The sequence below is a fragment of the Gouania willdenowi genome, unplaced genomic scaffold, assembly GCF_900634775.1.
Source record: "Gouania willdenowi unplaced genomic scaffold, fGouWil2.1 scaffold_62_arrow_ctg1, whole genome shotgun sequence".
In the NCBI taxonomy this organism is placed as follows: domain Eukaryota; kingdom Metazoa; phylum Chordata; class Actinopteri; order Blenniiformes; family Gobiesocidae; genus Gouania; species Gouania willdenowi.
This window is the reverse complement of record NW_021145227.1, coordinates 253,017-275,842: the sequence shown is the minus strand read 5'-3', so window position 1 is coordinate 275,842 and position 22,826 is coordinate 253,017. Positions and strand designations below refer to the sequence as shown.

Below are 22,826 nucleotides of genomic sequence, written 5' to 3'. Positions count from 1 at the left end.
TGATATGGAAATACCCTCACATGAATGTTTTGGGAGAATATCACGCATTTGCATGCAATTTTTTACTGTAAACAGATGGGCAAAGAGACAAAATGATGACGTAATATAATAGTTCACCTTCTGAAATGGAAATAGCTAAATGACACAAACTAAAGCCTCACCAACATATTTGGGGACAATAGGGATGTAACGATTCATTCAACTCCCAATACGATTCGATTCACGATACTGGGTTCACGATACGATTCTCTCACGATTTATTTTACAAAATGAGACTGCAGACAAATTTTTTTTTTGGGAAAAAAACTAGAAAATACAGTATTATTTTCCTTTTATTTTTCAATGTCAAAAGAATTCCTTGATAAACAATTCAAAACAATGCAATTTAACTAAAAATAAATCTTGAATGAAATAAATAAAGGAATAATACAAATGAAAATGAAGCCTATCAATTTAAATTCTGGTTCTAAAATAAACAATGCAAAACTGCATAATAGTTATTTTTCTTTTAAAAGTGCAACTGAAAATGTATTGTGTGCCTTAACAATTGGACTTTAAAAAAAAAAAAAACCGTGATTACACTGATTTATGTCATATTTGTTTGGACCAGCAGAGGGCGCTGGTAACCCAGTGGTCGGTTGGCATGCAGATATCTTGCAGTGAAGAAGAGAAGCTATGCTAGCAGACAGAGCTAATAGAAAAACGTGACTTTTACAGATATTCAAGTAATATTACAGATATTCTTTCGGCGCTTAAGGGGTAATGAATCATTTATTAACATATTTAAGAGTAGAAGGTGGCCAGAAAGAAACTATTAGCAGACTCCGCCCGCCGCCTACACTTGTGGATAGCGATAATCGATATCAACCGTGATACCTATGAATCGATTTTTAACTGCCTTACGATTAATCGTTACATCCCTAGGGGACAATATCACGCATTTACACATAATTTCCCACCATAAAAAAGGGGTGGCTTATAGTGTCGCAACTGTAATGACACCTGAATAGGGAAAGCTGATGACACAAACACAAAACAAGAAGGGTAAACTGACGCGAAAATTAAGTAAACGGAATTGGGGAAATTTTAAAACCTCTATAAATACATGGTGACAGCAAACAAACTTGCACCAAAACTCCCAGATGTGTACCAAGAGGACCAAGTCACAGTGTTTTTACAATTTTGTTTATTGGAGGGAATTATTTTTGTCCAGTTTCTTAATAAATTAGATCTGAGGTGCATTTTAGATGTGTAAAAACACAAACCAATGTTTTGTTGGCTGAGCCGACTGACAGCTTTCATAACAGTTTTCCGCTTTAATTCTTCAACACAATTACTGGTTTTTTTCACTTGTGTTAAATAAGCCCTCCACCAAGGAACGAATCCCTCGCAACATTTTGTGTTTTCAAAACAGTTCATAATGATCGTTTGCTTTTCCTAAATGGCATCTAGTCAGCACACACATTCAAACGTCTCCCAGTTGAATAATCTCTTACCAGTCATCTTGTATCCACTGGCTGCCAGCTGTCCTGCCATGTACTCCCCGTCAGAGTTGTTGTGACTGCAGCCCCATGTTTTCACCCAGATCTTTTGGGTGCCAGGAATCAAACTAAACATTAGGAGAGTTAAAAACAAGAAAACCACTTCATATTTTTTCAAGAATAAAATGCCTAAACATTAAAAATACTGCATTAACAATGTCCCACAAACATGCTTAGCTCAGGTTGATTAAACACAAATATATATTTGGTTTTAATGTAATGAATGAATAGATTTAGAGTAATTTTAAAGATTTTTCAAAACAGCAGTCGTGGCAGGAAAGTCGCACCACATATTTTGACACTTTAAATAGCAGAATAAATTACAGATAAGTCATGTTTTTGTGCATGTATAGGAGAGCTACTACATATATGATGTATTTTCCTGCATTTGAACCTTTTTGAAAACAATGCAGTTGCACACAAAATGTAGACGTCATGTAGGCTTAGGCGGTAATATGCTATTACCGTTTACCGCGGTGTCATGAAATAGTAACGGTATCAATACCGTTTTTTTTTTGTTTTTTTTAAATGCAACGCACTTATATAGGAGATAAAGATTAAATATCAAATATAATTTATCTAACGTGACTATGTATAGCAACAGCTGTTTAAGTGAGTGCTGGCTGCAAAAAAGGGCAGTGTGCTGTCCTCAGAGCAGACAGGGAACGAATTAAGACAGGCTTGAAGCACAAGATCACACTATCAAATCAATCCTTTTTCTGCAAAAGAACATGGATTATCCTTATAGTTTATACGTGGATTATGTAAATAGATCCACTGCTGTCGCTGGCACCGCGGGCGAACTGTGTACCTGTGTGTGTGACGTGCTGGTTTCCCCCTGCGCTGAACCGATGTTGACAGCTGTCTGTTAATAAAACCAGGCTTATCAAAAAAACAAAATAGGTTTTAATTGTCGGTTTCAGGCCGAGCTCTGATCCAAATACCTAATGTCTGTCGGACCTGTAGGTTTCACTTTTCCTTTGTCGGGTTCTGGTCAAAGCTTGAATAAGGTTCATATCATAAATGGTCTGTGTTTAAAAGCAAATCGGCACCACAAAACACCAAAACAAAGTATTTGTCTCTGTTTATCTTTTTCCTTGCCCTCCTCCACCTGTTCATTCATTCTCCGACTCCGCTGTCAGATTGGAGCCACAAACGATTCACACTGGAGTCTGATACAGGTCACATTTTACATAGTAATGTGAACGGACAAACAAACAAAAAAAATTGCTGTTACTTGGCTCCGACCGACAGACAGAAAGACACACATGCACACATGGTGTGAACGCACCCTGAGCCTTACGTCATATTTTTTTAATTAGTCACGGTATTTTATTTTCTGGCATAAACCCATACCTGTCAGCTTGGAGCTCCTCATTAGTGACGAGCTCTTTCTTCTTTCTGGACCGAGGAACAACACACTTGCGAGCAGACTGTCTTTCATGAGGAGTCGGTTCATTGAAAGACACCATGTCCTCTATATCATCAATCAGGGAGTCACAGGCAGATGGCATGATGGTCTGAAATTTAGAGGAATGTACAATTATTTACACCTACCTAATAACATTCTGTGATTGTTCAGGCATTTTACTGCTATAGAAGATCAATCATCTGGTTTGTTTTAGATTCAAGTCAATAAAGCTTCAAGAGCAGAATGAGAAACGTATTCTACCTCACTGAATTACTCTATATACATTTGCCAACCAAAGACTTTTCTAGGCATCCTTGACTCCAGCTGAGATACTAAACTCCTTTCTATCTCGGGGTATCCTGACTTTTCCTGTGATTTTTCATTTTTCCACCATGGAGGTAATAAATTCACCAGCGTTTATTTATTTGTTAGTTTGTCTGTTAGCAGGATTACATCAAATATAAGACCTTAAGCCATGGAAGATTCCATTAAATCCTGGAGGGATCCGAATCAATATACTGATTCTGGATCTGTATGAAAAATGAAAAAATCCCTATCATTGGTTACATTTTAAAAATGCATATCTTAGTGAGCAAATGAACGATCTTTATGAAATATGACTCAGTCATGTCCGGCTGATCCCTAAATTACTCCACCAAGTTTCATCTGGATTGGATCTGGATTGAACATTTTACAGGGATTTTTTTCGAAAAAATTGTGGGTGTCCATACATTTGGAGCTACTGAATCTTTATTAAAGGGGATTGAAATTACTTCCAAGCCTTTAAAGTGTGAATGATCATTGTACCATGATCAGATCACTGATCCACATAACTGCTAATATCTGGAAAAGAGAATATTTGACACGCTCTTGTTTAGGACCAAGACTAAAATTCAAAGTTTGTTCTAAATTGGCACAAAATGTAATATTAATTGAGGTTATTTAGTGAAGTTGCATTGAAAACAAGATAGAGAATAGTGCACTTATCACAGACCTTTTAATTCTGTGAGTTTCTATGCAAGACAAATCAAAATAATTTCAGCTCAGGGGCCACATTAAAGTACTCCTGAATCTTTCTTGATTTATTCAGGAGAAATATCTCCTCCAACGCTCCTCCCCACCATTTACTTGGAAAATTTGCGCATTTTAATTTTTGTTACTAGCTTCTTCAACAATGCAGTTGGAGAATGTGTAAAATTTGAAGGCCATAGAGAATCTACAGCAGTAAAAACATTAATTTGTGGTCAGATACTGTAAGTGAAAGGTAGTTTTTCTGACTTTGATCTATAAATAATTGTATAATAATTAGGGCTGGGCAATACATCAAGTTTTTTATTTTTGGCAATATAAAAAATTACAATATCATCTATATCAATATACAGTGGATATAAAAAGTCTACACACCCCTGTTCAAATGCCAGGTTTTTGTGATGTAAAAAAAAATGACACCAAGATAAGTAAAGTTTTTCCACCTTTAATGTGACCTATAACCTGTACAATGCAATTGAAAAACTAACTGAAATCTTTAAAGGGGAAAAATAAAAAAAACTTTATCCTGGTTGCATTAATGTGCACACCTTTAAACTATTACTTTGTTGCAGCACATTTGGCTTTTATTACAGCACAAGAGTCAATCAGTGTCACAGCTTGATGAGGCAATATTTGCCCACTCTTTTATAAAAAACTGATCCAAATCTGACAGATTACGAGGGCATCTCCTGTGCACAGCCCTCTTCAGATCACCCCACAGATGTTCAATGGGATTCAGGTCTGGACTCTGACTGGCCCATTCCAAAACCCCAATCTTATTCTGGTGAAGCCATTCTTTAGTTGATTTGGCTGTGTGCTTAGGGTCATTGTCGTGTTGAAAGATAAAGTTCCTCTTCATCTTCATCTTTCTAACAGAAGCCCAAAGGTTTTGTGCCAACACTGCCTGGTATTTGGAACTGTTCATAATTTACTCCACCCTGAATAAAGCCCCAGTTCCAGTTGAAGAAAAACAGCCCCAAAGCTGCCACCACCATGTTTCACTGTAAGTATGGTGTTCTTTTGGTGATGAGCAGTGTTGTTTTGGTGCCAAATATACCTTTTGGAATTATGGCCAAAAAGTTCAACCTTGGTTTCATTGGACCATAACACATTTTCCCACATGCATTTGGGAGAATTCAAATGCGTTTTTGCAAAATGAAACTGGGCTTGGATGTTTTTCTTTGTAAGATAAGACTTCCGTCTTACCATCCTAACCCAGAGCCCACACATATGAAGAAGACGGGAGACTGTTGTCACATGAACTACACAGCCAGTACTTGCCAGAAATTCCTGCAGCTCCTTCAATGCTGCCGTTGGCCTCTTTTCAGCCTCCCTGACCAGTTTTCTTCTCATCTTGTCATCAATTTTGGACGGACGTCCTGTTCTTGGTAAAATCACTGTTGTGCCATATTTTCTCCACTTGATGATGACTGTCTTCACTGTGTTCCATGTTATATTTAATTCCTTGGAAATTATTTTGTACCCTTCACCTGACTGATATCTTTAAACAATGAGATCCATCTGATGCTTTGGAAGCTCTCTGTGGACCATTGCTTGTGCTGGAAGATGTGGCTACACAAATGTCAGTTTGAATGTGAATGGTTAAATCCAAACACAGCCCCGCCCCCAATTATAAGAGGGTGTGCACACTTTTGCAACCTCATAAAGGTGGAAAAAGTTGTGAAATTATTTATCTTGGTGTCAATTTTTTTACATTACAAAAACCTGCCAATATATATATATATATATATATTGTATGGCCTATTTTGTATTAAAATACTTGGTTTAGAAGTTGCTGCTTTTACTACTTGTCAGGACAGCATTAAAAGCACAGTTAGATGGGTTTTTGAGTGCATCCTAACCCAGACCTTTACCTACACAAGCCACACTACAGAACTCACTCACACATGCTGTCCCTTATTGGAGAAAAATGGAACATATTGTGCAGCTGTTTGTTAACAAATGTGCCTTTGTGGTATTTTGCTAAATTAACCCATAATTGTCTTTCTGGTAAGACTTTATTGAGTTGAAAAAAATACTTATGTTAAGATTTAAATCATATATCGCCATTTTTGAGGAAAAATATCGAGATATGAGTTTTGGTTCATATTGCCCAGCCCTAATAATAATAATAAATATAATTAAATAATTATAATTAATACAAATGATTACACCTCAGTCATCTCTGAGCCAGATTGAACGGTCTGGTGGACAGAGTTGGGGACACGGGCCGTATGTTTGTAACCAGTTACTAATAATCATGTATAACTTTATCACAGTAACGCAGGTTAATCTAAAAAACATGTTGACAGCTATTTTAAACGCAGCTCATTTTAAGAGAGCAGATTTAGATAGTCTTATTTGTATTAGTGCGTGTTACGAGAACGCGTGTTCGCCTTTAAAATAATACCAAAAACCACCTTAAATATAACCAGTGCAAACTTGACACGACTAAACAAACGCATAGTGGATATTTAATATATTTAACAACCTTCTGACAGAACATCAGCGACCTAAACGTTAGCTAGCCTCTTTGCTAGCCACACGTGTCCTCTTTTATTAACGGAAATAATCATTAAAAATAAAACAGGAGCTGCTTGCCTGAGACGTGCTGAGGTTTGTTGGTGAAACAAACTCAGAATCCTTGTGAGAAATCTTCTTACAGGTGGCTAAAAGCACTACTAACACAACCACAACACTTAGATGACAACACACGCCACCATACTGCTACAGGGTACGGAACACCAAACGGGACAGAAAAGATACCTGCGCTTTTTTTTGGAATACGGGCAAAGCTCTACTGATACAGGCTACATTTAAAACACAATGTGTTCCGGTTTAGTCTTTGACATAAGCAAAAACTCAATAAAAGCATGTTGTTTATTTACTATTGAGAAGAAAAGTGAAGAAAATGCTCAAACCTGTTGGGAAAAATGATGAATTTTCAGCCCTGTGGTGGACTGGCCACTGGTCAAGGGTGTACCAAGCATTTATCACTGACTACGCTGCAAGCAAACCGTCACACCCTTAAATTAGAAAAGCAGGTAAAATGGATTAAATGAATCAAGGTTCAAGATATATTTAGTGTTTTGCTGTTTGTGTGTGTTTTTTTTTTTTTTTTTTAGATAATTATATATATTTGTTTTCAAAATTTGTTGTGGCATTTGTGTTGGCAAGTGTTGCCATCATTTCTAAATGTGTTGCAATCATTTGTAAATGTGTCGTGATATTTGTAAATGTGTTTCGCACTTCTCAGCCACCATATATATGAATATATATTTATTCAATAGCTTATTTTGTATTAAAATACTTCTTTTAGGAGTCGCTGAGAAAAAATAATTAATTAATAAATTAGAAAAATAATAGATTATATATGTACACAAAGGATCTTCAGATGACATTACTTGTTCACCAAACAGTTTCTGGCCTGCCACAGATCAAAAAATGTAAACAAAAATCTGTTTACATGTGTATATATACACACATTTTCATTTTTATTCATTCATATTTTTTGTATTTTTAAACATATACATAAGCATTTGGCACTCTCGTGGCCATCGTTGCACGTTATCATTCATTTGCACCTTGTCATGTTTGCCTTACTACCTTTTGTGTAGTTGCAATTTAATTTGCCACTCTTTGGCTTTCTAATTACCCCTCAAGGATTAATAACATTTTTTTTTCTGATTCTAATTATTTTTGTTGAAAGAATTCATGTTTTAAGGATTTTTGAGAGATCATTCAATGTGATGTTGTGGATTAGAGTTTAAAACTGCCAAAGTGCAGACGCCAGATCAATTAAAACCAAATAAATCTAATCTTCCAGTGTCCCTTAACCCTTGGTTTGATTAACAGAATGGCCACTAGACACTTAAACTAAACTTGTGCCAAAAACTCAGGAGTGAATAGGGATAAGATCCAGGATCCAAAATAAAATGAATTAACAGTTACAAGTGGGATAACAAACTTACATAAAATTATGGAATTTGAATACAAACTCACTGTCATTGCAAAATGAGTGCATGACACAAAAACAATATCCATTTCCTTGTTTATATTGCCTTTATTCAAATTCTTATTACAAATGCCTAGAGTACAAAAAGAAATGCATTCATTCCTCCTTCCCCGAAATTCAAGAGCGACTAACGCTTTCTCATTTTACAGATGTACAGAAACAACTGAAAACTGGGAATAACATCAAAAACATAGATTTCTTTTTTTTTCGTTTTTTTTTACCTTTGAACATTCAACACCATTTTCACCCATGCGGTCAAATTGCAAATTTTACTCCTGTAGTTAGTGGAAAAAGGCAGCAACATTATAAATCGTACAGTCAATTCCTTCCTATTACAAAGCTTGCTCCACATATGATGTACAGGTTATGTATGAGTCAATATATTGTATTTGGTAACAGCTTGGGGGGGGAAAAAAAAAAGCAAGAAAAACAATGCTGTTTTATATCAGAATTGACGTATTGTTAAGAAATAAACTAGTTCAACAAATGCACACACACACACACACATTTCAGCTGTGAATTAAAAGTTTCCATCACATTCCATTACAATATGGAAAGGTACACACTTCACGTATCGGTCACATAAAAAGGACTTTAACCCTGGAACAGATGGAGAATAATTTAATCCTGTAAAGGTTGGACAGTGGTGATGTAGCCGTTGGGATAGTGATGCAAATAAGCGCATCTGTTCCACAGATAGATATTAAAAAAAAAAATACAGTGAATTAAATGCTCCTACGGGCAATCTGCATCCAGTAAATCTGGAAACATGTCCTACACTAACAGTGGCACAGTGAAGTTGACTTTGGGGGGGGGGGGAGACAATGGGTGGGTGAGTGCAATGAAACGAGGTCCAAACACTGTATTTTACAGACTACAGTGCATTTCGAGAAAAATGGCAAAACTTCCTGTAAAGTGTGTAAGGCCGACATTATTCCAAACCCTAAACAGACACACAGTGTCTCTTAACCTAATAGTTCCCTTTGCACTTCAGCTGAGAACTGATCCTGGATCAGAGGTGCACACAGACAATCAATCCTAATGACCAGTAGGGGGCCGCAAGGGGGAAAAAAGAAAAGAAAAAGAAAATAGAAAATATCAGGGCACATGCACATGGTTGTTTTTGTGTGGGGATAAAGAGGGGCCACAAAAAAAAAAAAAAAAAAAACTTAACTAAGAAAACTAAACAAAAATGAAATGGCAAAAACTTTTTTTTTTTTTTTTTTAACTTTTCCAACCTCAACCATTAAATCTGATGGTAGATGCTTGGGTAAAGAGTAAATACTAACTCAATATGAGGGTCTGAGTAAGGAGTTGCTTACATAAAGACAATACAATGTAATGTTTCGTCACTCCTAAATCATTGGAAGATCCAATCTAGCAAAGGGGAATTCAAAGCTCACACACTATAGCAGTCACATCTGTGCCCATCTCTACGGTCATTACGCGAGAGGTAACCTACAGTACCTTGTGCACGGGGAGGGGAGGGGGAATTTTACTGTACAACAATTTACACATGGCAGGCTCACAACAACCATCACACACACACACACATTAATCAGCCATAATTACCTGTGATCTTAAAGCCTGCATTTCAGAAACTCCTTTATATGTATAGCCAATGTTATGACGTATAACACAAACAACTCCAGATGAACTGTGACACTGATCAAACAGAAGAAAACGTGACATCATTTCAGCTTCTGCTCAAAGTTAATGCTCTCAAATTCAACAATAAGACTTTTTTTTTTTTTTTAAGTATATCTTTAAAGGTTTTTTTTTTTTTCATAGCTTTCATTTTAGTGGAGGGGGGGCATTGATGCATGCAAGTGACAAATGTACCTTCTCCTAAGCGACTATGATGTCACTCATTAATTGTACAGAATTAAAACCCATTAAAACCCAACTTTGACTGAGCCTTGTGACCGATTCTCTCTAAACAGCTGCACGGCACGTTGTTTTGAAGTGAACTGAAGAGGTGAGGGGATGTGGAGGGATGGGTGTGGCTATGGCAGCTTCTGCTGAGGAAGACTAACAGAAGGAGGAAGCAGCAGGAACCAGTTTGAACACAGCTGTGAGTTTCGAATTCAGGCAAAAATTGTCGGGAGTTTCAAACCAGTTTATCACAATAAAGTGACGACTTTTTTTTTTTTTTTTTTTTAACTTTGTCAAGCACGGAAGCATTTTCGAGGATATCCAATGGGTCAGTCGAGACTATAACTTTTACATTTCACTTTTTAAATAAGCCCTTGTGTCCAATCCGTACATCATCAATCACTATTTAAAGGAGCCTCATGTGTTCACTACATATGCTTCTCTAAAACCTTAGTAAAGAGGACGTCAGAGAGCATCTTTCCACCTCTGCCTGTCAAAGTTATAATATTGTTCCTTTCATAACAAAAAAAAAAAAAAAAATCTACTAATGCACAATGAATGCCTTTGATCACAGCTTCAATCAAGTCAATTCTTCCATATATTTTCCACAACTTGGCATCACATTGGACACGGGAAAAAAACCACTAGAAACCGTGGAATGAGGGGGCGGGGCTTCACAACGCCATGACATGGAAGACGCATCTACACTTCCGGTTTGGATTAAACAAATTACCTTTGTGTAAAACTACTCTTCTCTTAATGACCAGTGAAAAAAGGCTTTGAGACGATCACACTACTTGTCGCTGAATGAATATGGTACTGAATCCTCTAGGAACAGGAAAATCCCTGGGTATTAGCTCGTTTAGCTAATGCTAGCTGCACAGCAGATCGTCCAGTGAAGGCATCTTATCAAAGTCACATTTGTCGAACAAATCGCTGATTCCCTCATCGTCTTCCAAACTTAACAGGTAGTCCTCTTGCTCCAGGAGGGAGGGGCCGAGGTTCAGGAAGGGCCCGAGAGCAGAAGGGATCTGGTCTTCAGTCTGCTGGAGGAGACTGGTGTAAGGGGATGAGATGGGGGAAAGGGTGGTGACAGAGACTGCAGAGGAGGCGGGAGGTGGGGCGAGGAGAGAGTTTGGAGGCGTGGTTACACAATTTGAATCTGAAAGAAAAAAAAAAGAAAAAAAAAAGACAAGGCAGTTAATCCACCAACAGATTAAAATGCACTGAGCACTACAGTCCTAAATGTTCTCAGAATACCCTGAAATCTACCAACTCCCAGTTTCATCACAGCACTGCATACCAACACCTATTTGTTAGATTCCTGCATGAAATACAAAAGCAAACAAACTTGCTTTTTACTGACATTGGTTCTGTTAGTTCAAATTCTTCCTCTGGTTTATGAAGTGCCCGCTTGTTTTAGTACCGTCAGCATTGCCCTGACCTAGAGAACAACATGGACCTCTGGTCATATATGTAGGCAGTTTTAAGCTAAAAACAAAGTAGCATTCAGAATTCAAGCTCATCTGCAAACAAATGTGACCAAATTGTAGGTCTGCTTATTATTTTAAATCTATAAAATCTAGGTTAGAAATTTTTTTAAAGCTGCCTTTCATTGAAATACAAAGCTTTATATTATTTATCTCAAACCTAAAATATTCAAGAACTTTTACTCAGTTTTGCCATTTGGCAGGTTTTATACTAAGGACTTTCTTTTGTCCTGCAGGTTGTATCGTCCTTGTGATCACCTTAAATTATTTTAATAAATGTGGAAATAAATGTGTTTTTACTGTAGTTGGAGTAAATGATGTCAGCACTTTTTGGGCAGTGGCTGCATTCGAAATGCCACTCAGTATTATACACTACAAACTCAATGAGTATATACTGCACTACATTCTTTAAGTATTATTAGGATGTTGACCGTTCCCACTGAAGTATACTTCTAAGTTTCCCAAGATGCATTTCAAACAGACAACGACAAAACCCTGAAGCACACTGTGGCTAAATATCCCCGTTAATTCACCACCTTTGAAAGTTTTGCCAGCGAGAAAGTGACCAAGTAGAATATCAACATTTCATTGGGACATTTGAGACCCGCCATTGTGCTACTGACAAAACTTTGCGTTAAAGACTAAAGGCTGGGATGCACTGTGCGATTTTTTGGAATCATTGTACTCGGCTACAGCTCAAACTGTGCAACACGTGGGCAGAGCCCGAATGTACGCAGCTCACGATTCATGTTCTCACACTATACGGACGTTCACATTAGAAGAACTCTGAAGCATCGCCATTAAAACAGACGAAGAAGAAAAACACGGAAGTGGAGAGACACTCGCAAATCTCAGCAAAGAGCTTTAAAAAAGAAAAGATGGCGATGTGATGGACCGGAAACTAGCTGGACAGACGTGGGCAGTGCGGTCCGTCAATTTTACAGCGGTCCTACAGTGTTCGCGCATGCGCTGTGTGAGAGTTTAAGGTAAGCCAGTTCGTGGCACTGCTTCAACCGTGAGATACCCTCACGAGGAGCGACTGGATTTCAAACATGTTTCATTTCCTTACGACCATACGATTGCTGATCGGGAGGTGGTCGTGAGGTGTTCATCGCTTCTGGTGACTCCATGTATACTACACGATGCACGACACACAATCTAGCAGACTCGTAAGATCCCAAAAAAGACGCATGAGTCGAAAATGGGCCAAAAAAAAAAAAATTCGCACAGTGTATGCCCGCCTTAAGGGATAACAAGTGCTTGTGTTTTGAAAAAGGAATAATTGAAGCCAGTCGCAGGACGATTTTACATTCCGCTCGCAAAGCATCATGGGGTAGTTGAGTATGACTGGTGTGCCAACTGTGCATACTTAAAAAATGTTCCGATATAGTATACATCCAGGTATTTCTCGAGTATTCAATCTTCTTATACTATCAAATGTGAATGTACTACGCACTAATTTTGATGTCAGACTTAGCATGAGTAGTATGAGTGGTACGTTAGTACGCAATTTCAACCACAGCCTGTGTCAAACTGAACTTCTTGTTCTTTTTTATTTACAGATCATTTGTGCTGCAGAATAACAAGTCAAACCCTCAGGCTTTCCTTTTCTGCCAGTGTCTGCCAATTTAGAAACATTTTAAATACAATACTGTACTAAAAAAGCCTCATGGCTTATTTTCACAACATGGCGTTGGAATTAAATTACATAGTTATCGTACAATATCTAAAGCAACACAGAAATCTTCTACACGAGACCCCAGCAAGGAAATAATGGAAAGTATGTGAAGTCTAGTGTGATTACCTCTTGGTCTGGAACAGATCTGACCTAAAATACATTAAAACCTGGCAAAATGAGTCAGACATTCTATCAACAAGTATGCTGCTCTTGCACACTGTGTTTACTGTTCATGTATCAGTCATGCATGTTTAACGCACTTTGAAGGACTTTGAGGAAAGGAGAGTTCCCATTGATGTCTGTGTTTCCGTTTTTCATGGGACTCCTCTGGTCATGGTCCTCATCTGGGCACAGCAACACCTCAATGGGTCCTTTGGTGCTGGTCAGGTGGATGGACAAACTCTGGTGAGAGCGAAAGGACAAAGTTTGGTTTGAATCATGTGAAACATTAGACCAAAGACTCTCTGGACTCTTGATGGTCCCAGTTACTAAACCCAACATCAAGGAACATACATCGTAAACATCTGTACACACAAAGACATCTGAATTTATTGACAGTGTATTCTAGCGCTAAACGTAGACTTTTTGAACAAACCATTTAAGTGCAGTAAAACAAGCAGGCCAGGGACTCATTGGGACAGGAGTTTTAGAGCCTTGTCCTAGAATGTGTGCATTTCTCCAAAATATATCAAAGAACACAAAAGACTAAGCTCTAGAAGGTTGTGGTCTGAAAAGAGACCCCCAGTGCTTGTAAAATACACCCAGAAGATTAGCAAATTTAAATTGGCGTCTCTTAATCAGCTTCTTGCTTCTCCACAAAGAACACTTCCTGAATTGTTAGAAGTGAAAGAAGGCACGTCAGCTGTGGATTTAGCTTTAGTTAAGGAAGAACAATAGGCTTTAAGATGCTATGTGTTGAGTTGAGATTGACTCGGATGCTGCTTTAAGTTTAGGCTGCAGTGGAAACTTCTCTGATGCAATACCAAAGTTGAACATCTATTGGGCCCTCTTGCCTCCCTTAAAGCCAAAGGTTTCTGGGGTCCATGTACAAAAGATACGTATGGCCAAAAACATGCATACGGCAAAATCCGGATGTATCAAAACTGGAGTGAGCGTGGAAATGTGCGGAGCTTCACGTCAAGTCCTGAGGCGGCGTCCGTACGTTTATACGACTATTGATGATTTAAATTCTAAATTCTATTAAAGGATTTATTATTACCTATTACATATTCCCACAGCCTGTTTAATGCTCAGATTAAGGACAGGATGGCCAACATTAATCAAATGTGCACCTTCAGAACATCCGATTCACTCCCAAAAATCGTCACGCTGAGTGGAATCCCGGTGCCGGTACTTTTTTTTTTCTCTACTGCATATGATTGCGAGAGAGATTTTTGGTCATGTTGTTGATGTAATGTGTTTGTTGATTTTAAATGTTCTCATTGATTTTAAGCTGAATGTTTTATCGAGTAAAGCACATTGAGTTGCCTTGTGTATAAAATGCGCTATACAAATAAATTTGCCTTGCCATTTTTTTTTTTTTTTTACACAAGTCTTTGTACATGAGGCCCCTGGTCTGCAACTTTAACATCACGTGCAACAAAAGCTTTATGAGGCGTTAATGCTGCCATTGCAGATTTAGGGGGTGTTGCAACAAGTTAAAAAAAGCAGCGACAGGGACTGCCTCACAGCCAGCCTTATCGATGAAATTTGTTTAACTATAAGGACATTTATCTCTTTTAAACAACTGGGTTTAGTTAATAGCAATGTAATTAAAGACTAATCTTAAGATGAGTCTAAAACATTCGAAGAAAACAGCTTCTCCATGGTAATTTCCACCTGTGTGCATTTGTGTTGTGGTCGAACCTCATCAGGGTCTGCCACTTCCAGTTTGGTGTCTGAGGGTGCTTTGACGACGATAACGGTCTGATCCCTCAGGTTCCCCAGCTGCTTGATGTCTTGATACGTTACATATGCAAATGTGATAACCCAAGTGTTAAAGAGGCACAACTGTATTGGACAGTCAATATCAAACAGAAACAGTCACATTAAGAGCCAGAAAAGCACTTTGAACCGGTGAAATATTAACGCAGTAAGACTCAGAAAAGCCAATGATCCTTCAAATCTACACCAAGTGAATTACTTCATTTTCTCATTTTGGTAAACATGGCGCAAAGTTCTGCTTAACTTGTCCATGTGGCAGTGAGGTAACTCTTCTAGTTGACTCAGGCTGTATAGGAAGAAGACGTAAACCTTCAGTGACAAAAGGATATCTCTGGTTTCCTTGGAGCTCGCTCATGTGCCTCATGTCTACGCTGCACCTCTGGATGAGCTGTTCCAGCCTCTGCTCCTCGTCACCCAGCGCTGAAACTTCAGCCGTCAGTCTCTGCCTTTGGCTCAGCGCTCCCTCCACCTCCAGCAGACTGCAGCCCCTGAGGAGGGATCCGGGAGGGGGAGTTAGGACAAGTCTGGATCAAGCCAACTCTGCAGTTTCTAGTACTTGACAAAAACGTTAATCCATCTCTGATTTTGCTTGTATAAGGATGAGAAATCAGCATTTCATTTGCTGGGTTTCCATTACAGATTTTCGCAAAATAGAAGCAGCGTTTCTAAATGTCGATACAGTATAATCGCACATTAAATGTTGTTTTGGGCAGGAGCCTCGCATCTCCCGTGAAATCTCATCCCGCGAGACTTTGTAGCAGAAAGACGGATGCTGCTCAGAACCTCTTGTTGTCAGTGTGTGGGTGGGTGGGTGCATGGCCCTTTTAACTGCGAATGAATGCACTAGCCGCTCGACCAGTGTGCGGAGGGAGCGTGTCCCATGTCATACTCAATGACTGCTGTGAAGCAAAGGAGTTAACCCCGAAGTTAAGGATAGCTTCGGCCCCCGGAAAGAAGTGAGACTCCCCTGTGTCTTCCAACCACAGTCTGAAGACGAGACAGAGGAAAGGTGAACATTCCTTAGAACACTCTGCATTCCTTTGTTGGTTCACGTCCAATGTGGCAGTAATAACTTTAAAGTATAATGCTAAGAAATAGTTGGACCAGGTACGTCACGTTTTGTGACGTGTATTTGCGGAAAAAAGTGTTTCCATAGCACTTTTTGCAACACATTTCAATATCAAAACATCTGAAATACCTCCTCATCAAAAAGTGAAACCTTTTTGGCAATATTTGACGCATTTCCAAGAATAATGGAAACGCAGCTACAGATAAGGTTTCCCTAGCTATAACTGATAGCACAAGGTATATGTGAATATAAATAAACTCAGTTTTTAAAATCTTGTATCTACAAACTTACTCAAAATAAAAATAAGTCCTCAGAGAAATTATTTTTCAATTGAGTCATGAATGACGTCCTCACATTCCACGTCCAGCAACATTCATGTAATTTTATAGATTTAAAAAAAAAAAAAAAAAAAAAAAAAAAACTTTGGTTGACCACAGGCCAAGAACCATATGAAACAAGAGCACGATCGGTCTATAAACTATTTTTATTGACTGATCTTTTACCGTTTGCTCCTCATTGAATCATTAGTTGCTGGATACCCAAGCCCCGGATTAGAAAAGGTGAGTAGAAGAGACTGAAGCCATTTGACTTGGTCAGGTTAACCAAAGGAATTCCCAGAATGTCGATAGAATGTGCGTAGAGGCTCCTCAAAATAACCCGTACCCAAATGAATGATAAATGACACTACTTTTGGTTATCATGCAACCAAAAACATCCCCGCTGGACACTGAGAAAAGCAGCGTATCACTTCAGACAAATGACATACATCCATTGGATGTTGTTCTTTGATTTCTTCTTGATGAGATGAATGCCTTCCAGAACATTAGTGATATCATAGAGCCGCCGTTTCTGCACCTGAAACAATACAGAGCACAATCGTACATTTCAAATAAACGGCCAAACAAAATTCAGTATTAAACAGTCGAACAGAAGATGCGGATCCTGTCATATGCAGATGAAGCTGTATTTTATTACCTGTAACGTTTCTGCAGCAAGGTTAAGGTCCAGGACTCCATCGGCAGACTGAGCGAGAAGATCCACAAACTTCTTTGTTAGCAGACCCAGGGATGTGTCGTATCGCGTCTTCTCTGGGGGAGACTTTGGTGCTGATGTGAACAGGAAGGACAAAGCAACAAACAAGAAACATTTGTCTTTAATATTCATTAAGGATTATTTTCAAATATGATAGACCTGTTAATGAACTGAAGAGGTTAATTGATTTGGGAATCATTGTGACAAAATATAACAGTGAAGTACAAACGGTGGGTCCAGGTACACACACACACACAAAAAGTCTTGCTCTGAACATTAAAGCGTTATTGCTGAAATCTAACGCAGTGTTGGACTAACTAAAGCAGAAAAGATTGTCAGGAGAGTCGGATGGCACATGGCTTGAGCAGATCTAATAAGGCAGTAATGTGTGATTACTGTGAATCCACACAACAGTTCAGTGAAACTCACAAACACACAAACTTTCTTCTTCTTCTACATGTTTTCAAGAGACTGGTTTGTGGTTATTGAATCTACAGATGTTTACAATCTCTAGAGATTACTTACTCATTATAATCTTATCGCGAGGGAAGTAAACATGCTGCTTTATCAGTCAAATGTTGCACATACTTATTATGCAGAACCTTCAACCACAACAACAAAAACCCAATACACTGGAAGTCAAGAGTAAGAATTGCATGCACTGATGCCATTAAATCATAGAAAGTTTGTGCAAGGATCACATTAAAAATAATAATTTATGAATAATAACGCTCATTAAGATAACGATGACGCTGCTTTGAAGTGACAACATGCACGTGTGACAGGCTGTGTTGAAGCATAGCTCTGTGGCAACAGCGCGTCACACAGCCTGTTTTTACGGGTTAAAAATACCATTGAAATGAAATAGATTCATTTGTTTTTCCATTTAATGATTGTGAAACCTGTAACTACTGCCACCCGGTGAATCATCTTCTGGTTTTGCACAAATACCCCTGCTGCCGTGAGGTTATAGCAATGGATTATGAGTAAGATTTGACATACTCGTCTGTCTGGTACATTTAGTCACCTGTTTTCAGTAGCATGTAAATGCATGATATTGTCCAAAAACATGCATGCAAGGTATTTCCGTGTGATATTGAGCCTGATTTAAATAAATGAGCACACTGACATAAGTAACAAAAATAAAATAAAAAGTCATTCGTTAGTAGTAATCGGTCAAAGTTATTATCAGTTAACGGTTAAACAGTTAATTTATCAACATCTATCTATAAAAGCAAAGACGGTCTGTGCATGTGTGGAGCGAATATCTCCCCGACGCGGTATGAGTTCGACCTGAGACTTTCTCAATGGCTTCCAAATACCCCAAATGTGTGCATCCAGGTCATTTCCAAATATTTATTTTAATTTAATTTCACTTCTGGACAACACAGAAGTGAAACCTATTCAGATTTTGACCTCAATGTGTTAGGGGCGCTAGCGCACCATCTATATTTAATTCACTGCACGGCTCCTCATCCGAGCAAGAGTCACGTGCGCGGCCAGATCCAATCGCCGCACACAGCCAAGCAGACACGGACTGCAAACACATGAGTGAGAGAGGAAGATATTTTGAACCGGAGAGGGGGGAGGGGCGTCTGAGCAGCCGCGCACACATCGATAAACCAGCAAAGCTCTCAAGTCTCACTGATTGGACCTGATGTTAGTCACTGATGTGCTAGCATGTGGGTGGCTAAAGCTCATGCGTGTGCGCCACGGAGTAGCGAGTCACACACACAACAAAAATATTAAAATTAAAATACTCAAAACAAAACATTTATACAAAAAATACGCAAAATGACAACGGAAATGCACAAAACTACGCTAAAAAAGATACAGAAATACACAAAAATATAACAGAATCACACTAAATGGCAACAAAAAACAATAATTATACAAAAAATGCACAAATACACAACAGACAGACAAATCATGTGCATGTCCCATAGAATTAAACCAGGGAAATCTCACACACTATTTTACTTTGCACCCGCACATATACCCCTTTATAACACTACAGAGTACAGAGTATGTACACCTTTTTGTACATCCAACCTTCAAACACATACTTATTTGGCCATAATTAACTCTACTTAAACTCCCACTATATGAATACATATGACGGGCACTGTACTAGTCATTTAAATTTAAAAAAACAAAGACAAAAACAACCTCAAAAGCTAAGACATGCAATAATCATTTTTAAAGTGCTGGGGGAAGATTGTTTTTTTGGGGGGTATGACTAAGGCAGGGTCCTTGCCAGCATTGTTGAGCATAGGGGCCCCCGACGTAATTTTAATTCCCTACAAAGTGATAAATTTTCTGTTTTTTCCTTTTTTTAATAGCTACCGTCGTAATAATAGTTGCACACTTGCACACAAAAGGGACTTCCTGGCGTGCACTAGTTGTTTTAACTATTTTTAATCTGCATAACCCAGTACTTTAAATCAGTGAAACTATGTATTTAATACAGGCGATTTGCTCGGAGGCCCTCGTCTTTACCCAAGGACCCCTGCAGCCCTTTAGCTGCCCCCGATGCCGCCTGTGTGCATCCTCCGCTAACGTTACTGTAATCACAGTCCACGAGTATGTAAGCTCCGAGGAGCACGGAACGTCCGGAGCTTTACTTCACTAAATGAATTGTCATTGTCTAAATTTTCCCACACTGGCGGCACTCGCTCGGCTCAGTTGATCCCCCTATGCTGTAAGAAACTTCTGATGAGAACCCTGTAAGGTGAACAGATGCCTTCATGAAAATGAATCACATGGTGCAAGAAATAAGTTTCAAAAAGTTTGGAGGACTAAACAGTGCCTGTTTGAAACTCCACCAGTTGACACAGGGGGTCTGAACGCTGCATGAAGTCACTGTCCTCTTACTTTTGGCCGTTTTAATTCGAGCTCCGTTGGTTGCTGCAGCTGCTCCTCTCCCTCGTGGCGTCCTGGCTGGTTCTGATTGGTACTGGTGATCCGAGTCATCGAGCGCCAGCCTTCTTTTCGCCTGTTAGAGTAGAGGAAATAGGAGTTATGAGGGGAAATGGCTACTTTAAGGATCCAGAGAAGATGTTTAAACGTGGAGTACAACTACACACATGTTTTTAAATAAACTCTTTAACTCTAATATTATACAACAAAACACACTGGCTGTTTAATTTCTGTTGATGGCTGAATCTTCGGGGGTGATGTCGTTCACATTGGTTTTGGTATTTAATGCCTTCCATTGGACAGTCACAGGAAACGCCCACACAACCCTACAGCATCCACAGACTGACCATATGCTCTGACGTTAGGATTAATTGATACCAGTTTGATAGGTGTCTGCAATCCTATCTCAGCCATTGTGTGTTCCTCTTTTCTAGAGAGGGTGAGACAAACCCAAATATCTAAAGAGTGAGTCACAACTCAAGGGTTTGCTTCCAACACGAGTCACTGTCAGGCCCCAGAACACTGGCACATGCACACACCATAGCCTTAAAAAAAAAAAAAAAACTATTAAAAATGCTAATGCAACGAAAGGTACAACCTAATTCATGTTTAAGTCCCTCATAACTCTTCAGTTTCAAGTTGTTTATTTCACCCTAGTAGGAAAAAAAAAAAAAAAAACACATTTTCCCACCCAGTTACCAGGACATTTTATTGCATCTAGAGCAGTTTTACTCATTCAAAGCAAGACAGAAATGTCAATCCTTCCAATTCAAATTATGGTTGTATTAATATATATTTAAAATAACAGCCATGTCAAATTAAGTGTTTTTTCTCTTGTTCATAGCATTTCCAAGCTATAAGTGCAAGAGCCCCTGTTGTGTCACCCCTCACCCACCTTTAGTCATACGTGTATGTATAAACACAGTCTCTACATGCATGATCAGGTTTAATGTCAGATTGAGCCCATCAGCACTCTTAATTCAGCCCAGATAGAGAATAACATGCCCTCTGACAGTCAAAGTGTCAGCCATTTTCTATGAGAAAGCAGCTCCCCTCACCCCCAGTGCCTGCTCATAGCTCCAGCCTGAGACCCTGGGGCTGGTTTAGTCCATCTAAAGATCAAATAAAAAAAGCATAAACCTGCACCCTGACAACAGCTCGAGATGTTTGATGATTTTAGGGCATGCAGAGAAAACAGGAAACGAGCAATCAGCACTAAAGCAACAAAACTCAGTCAGGTTTCACTTTACTTGGCAGTGAATGCACCACAGCGTTAACCAGACACATAGCACAGGCATGCATGATCACTGAAGATTTAAGACCCGTATTAAGATATTGTACAGCATTATACTTAGTGCTAATAGCCTGGAAGGCTAACACACATTTATTAAGCTTCACCTAAGTTGGTCTGCATCTTCAAAACACGACTGTGCAGTTTTGAATACCTCACTAAACTGAGCAAACATGCAGGTTTTACTGCTTAAATCTGATTGTGAAGCTAAATACGAGTTATTTAAAAACAAGGCAGCCCAACAACCCCCCCACCAACCCCCCAAACTGAGCCACCATCACAGGCAGTAGGCCCCCGCTAACCTGCCTCATCTCTTACCAACACTTCCATCTGTCTGGAAAGGTGAAGCGGTCCCACACAGTGAGCTAGCACGCTGCTGACTGACAGCTCATCACTTCTGTTCACAACAAACTAACTTCAACCAGTCCCCACAGCCGAACAGACACTTAACCAGACCAGTTAGGTAACTCAGCTAGCGCTGGTTAGTTAGCCACCTCGCTCGGTTCAGTCGTGGGAATGCCCTGGCTAGGTGGCTAACATTAGCTGCCCGAAACAACAAGCTCAGCTAGCCTAGCTTGCTAACATGGAGCTAAAGATGTTAAAGTAGCTGTAGGAGATGATTACCGGTGGTCTGCCCACTGTAGGTCGGTGTCCCACTCCGTTGGTCGCCGCTTGCTGTGGAGTTGTGTAAATGTTGTTAACCTGAGGCTCTGATAAACACGCATTCGGTGTCTGTGTAACGTTACAAGGCGGTGATGTAGTTATGATTTGGATATAAGTAGCGTTGGATTGAGCTGGATTTAAGCGATCCGAAAGTGCCGTTAAAATTATATTGCTATCCAGAGAAGAGCCCCCAACCCCCGTTAAAATCACTTTGTCCGGGGCTGAAGAGATCCCTCTTCTCATCTTGCGTATTCAGGGTAACCCCTTTCTTGTCTCCTTACTTTCAAACCCGTCTGGTTGCTAATCCACCGCGACAGTCGCAACAATAATCAGACAAAAGTGAAGACTAATGTCTAAATGAGCGACTTTAGCAAAGTATTTTTCCCTCGGAACGTGCATTGAGGCAGATGCAACGGATTAAAAAGTAGCGCAACTCTGCTTTCTCGGGTCCAGAAATGGCTTCAGGAAACGGCCTGATGAATGGAGGGATACGGTTTACGCGCTCAACAGCCCTCCCGCGAAACTCAGATTTCCCGGGAAACTTTCAAACGAAATTTACATGTTGGTCGCTATTGGTTAACGAAGAGAGAATCTCCGCCCCTTTTGCTAAAAAACTGTCCAATGACGGCTTCGTATTCATTGCTCCACGTGTCCATTGGCAGTTGTTATCAGGAAACGTCATAAGCCACGCCTGCAAATGTTTCTGAGAGGACGCTAGATGGCGGAAGTGACACATTTTACAGAAAATATACACAAAGCAACCAACTACTAATTATTATTATTATTATTATTATTATTATTATTATTATTATTATTATTATTATTATTACACATTTGTTTTTAGCTATATAATATGGATGGGAAACGGA

The 22,826-nt window shown here is 39.2% G+C and overlaps 2 protein-coding genes across 3 annotated transcripts in view; both read right to left on the bottom strand.

Annotated features, from left to right (window-relative positions):
* LOC114460707 (threonylcarbamoyladenosine tRNA methylthiotransferase-like) overlaps positions 1-6,718 on the bottom strand; it is a 45,209-nt gene extending 38,491 nt beyond the window's left edge. Inside the window, exons 1-3 of the mRNA XM_028442634.1 lie at positions 6,583-6,718; positions 2,898-3,061; positions 1,497-1,609 (exon numbers count right to left, since the gene is read on the bottom strand). Coding sequence (XP_028298435.1) covers positions 1,497-1,609; positions 2,898-3,055 — 271 coding nt within the window. The 5' untranslated portion in view covers positions 3,056-3,061; positions 6,583-6,718. The remainder of the gene's footprint in view (positions 1-1,496; positions 1,610-2,897; positions 3,062-6,582) is intronic.
* Positions 6,719-9,730: 3,012 nt separating this feature from the next.
* On the bottom strand, positions 9,731-22,636 carry LOC114460703 (transcription factor E2F3-like). 2 transcript variants are annotated; one of them, XM_028442628.1, is made up of 8 exons: positions 21,919-22,636; positions 19,959-20,079; positions 17,028-17,158; positions 16,819-16,907; positions 15,313-15,471; positions 14,906-15,020; positions 13,300-13,441; positions 9,731-11,033 (listed from the first exon to the last, which is right to left on the bottom strand). In XM_028442628.1, exons 1-8 carry the CDS (start codon positions 22,198-22,200, stop codon positions 10,744-10,746), a joined length of 1,329 nt encoding a protein of 442 aa, XP_028298429.1. In that variant the 5' UTR covers positions 22,201-22,636; the 3' UTR covers positions 9,731-10,743. The 2 variants fall into 2 exon arrangements, with proteins under 2 accessions (XP_028298429.1, XP_028298430.1); XM_028442629.1 differs by lacking the exon at positions 21,919-22,636 and adding an exon at positions 21,613-21,805.
* Between the last annotated feature and the right edge of the window lie 190 nt (positions 22,637-22,826).

Bases quoted from the DNA above. Each gene is read 5' to 3' on its own strand.
- LOC114460703 (XM_028442628.1), bottom strand. From the start codon at position 22,200: ATGAGAAGAGGGATCTCTTCAGCCCCGGACAAAGTGATTTTAACGGGG. The intron at 20,080-21,918 runs GTAATCATCTCC...CTACTCTAACAG, and splicing joins CTACAGTGGGCAGACCACCG to GCGAAAAGAAGGCTGGCGCT. The intron at 11,034-13,299 runs GTGCGTTAAACA...TTTTTCTTTCAG, and splicing joins TTTCCTCAAAGTCCTTCAAA to ATTCAAATTGTGTAACCACG.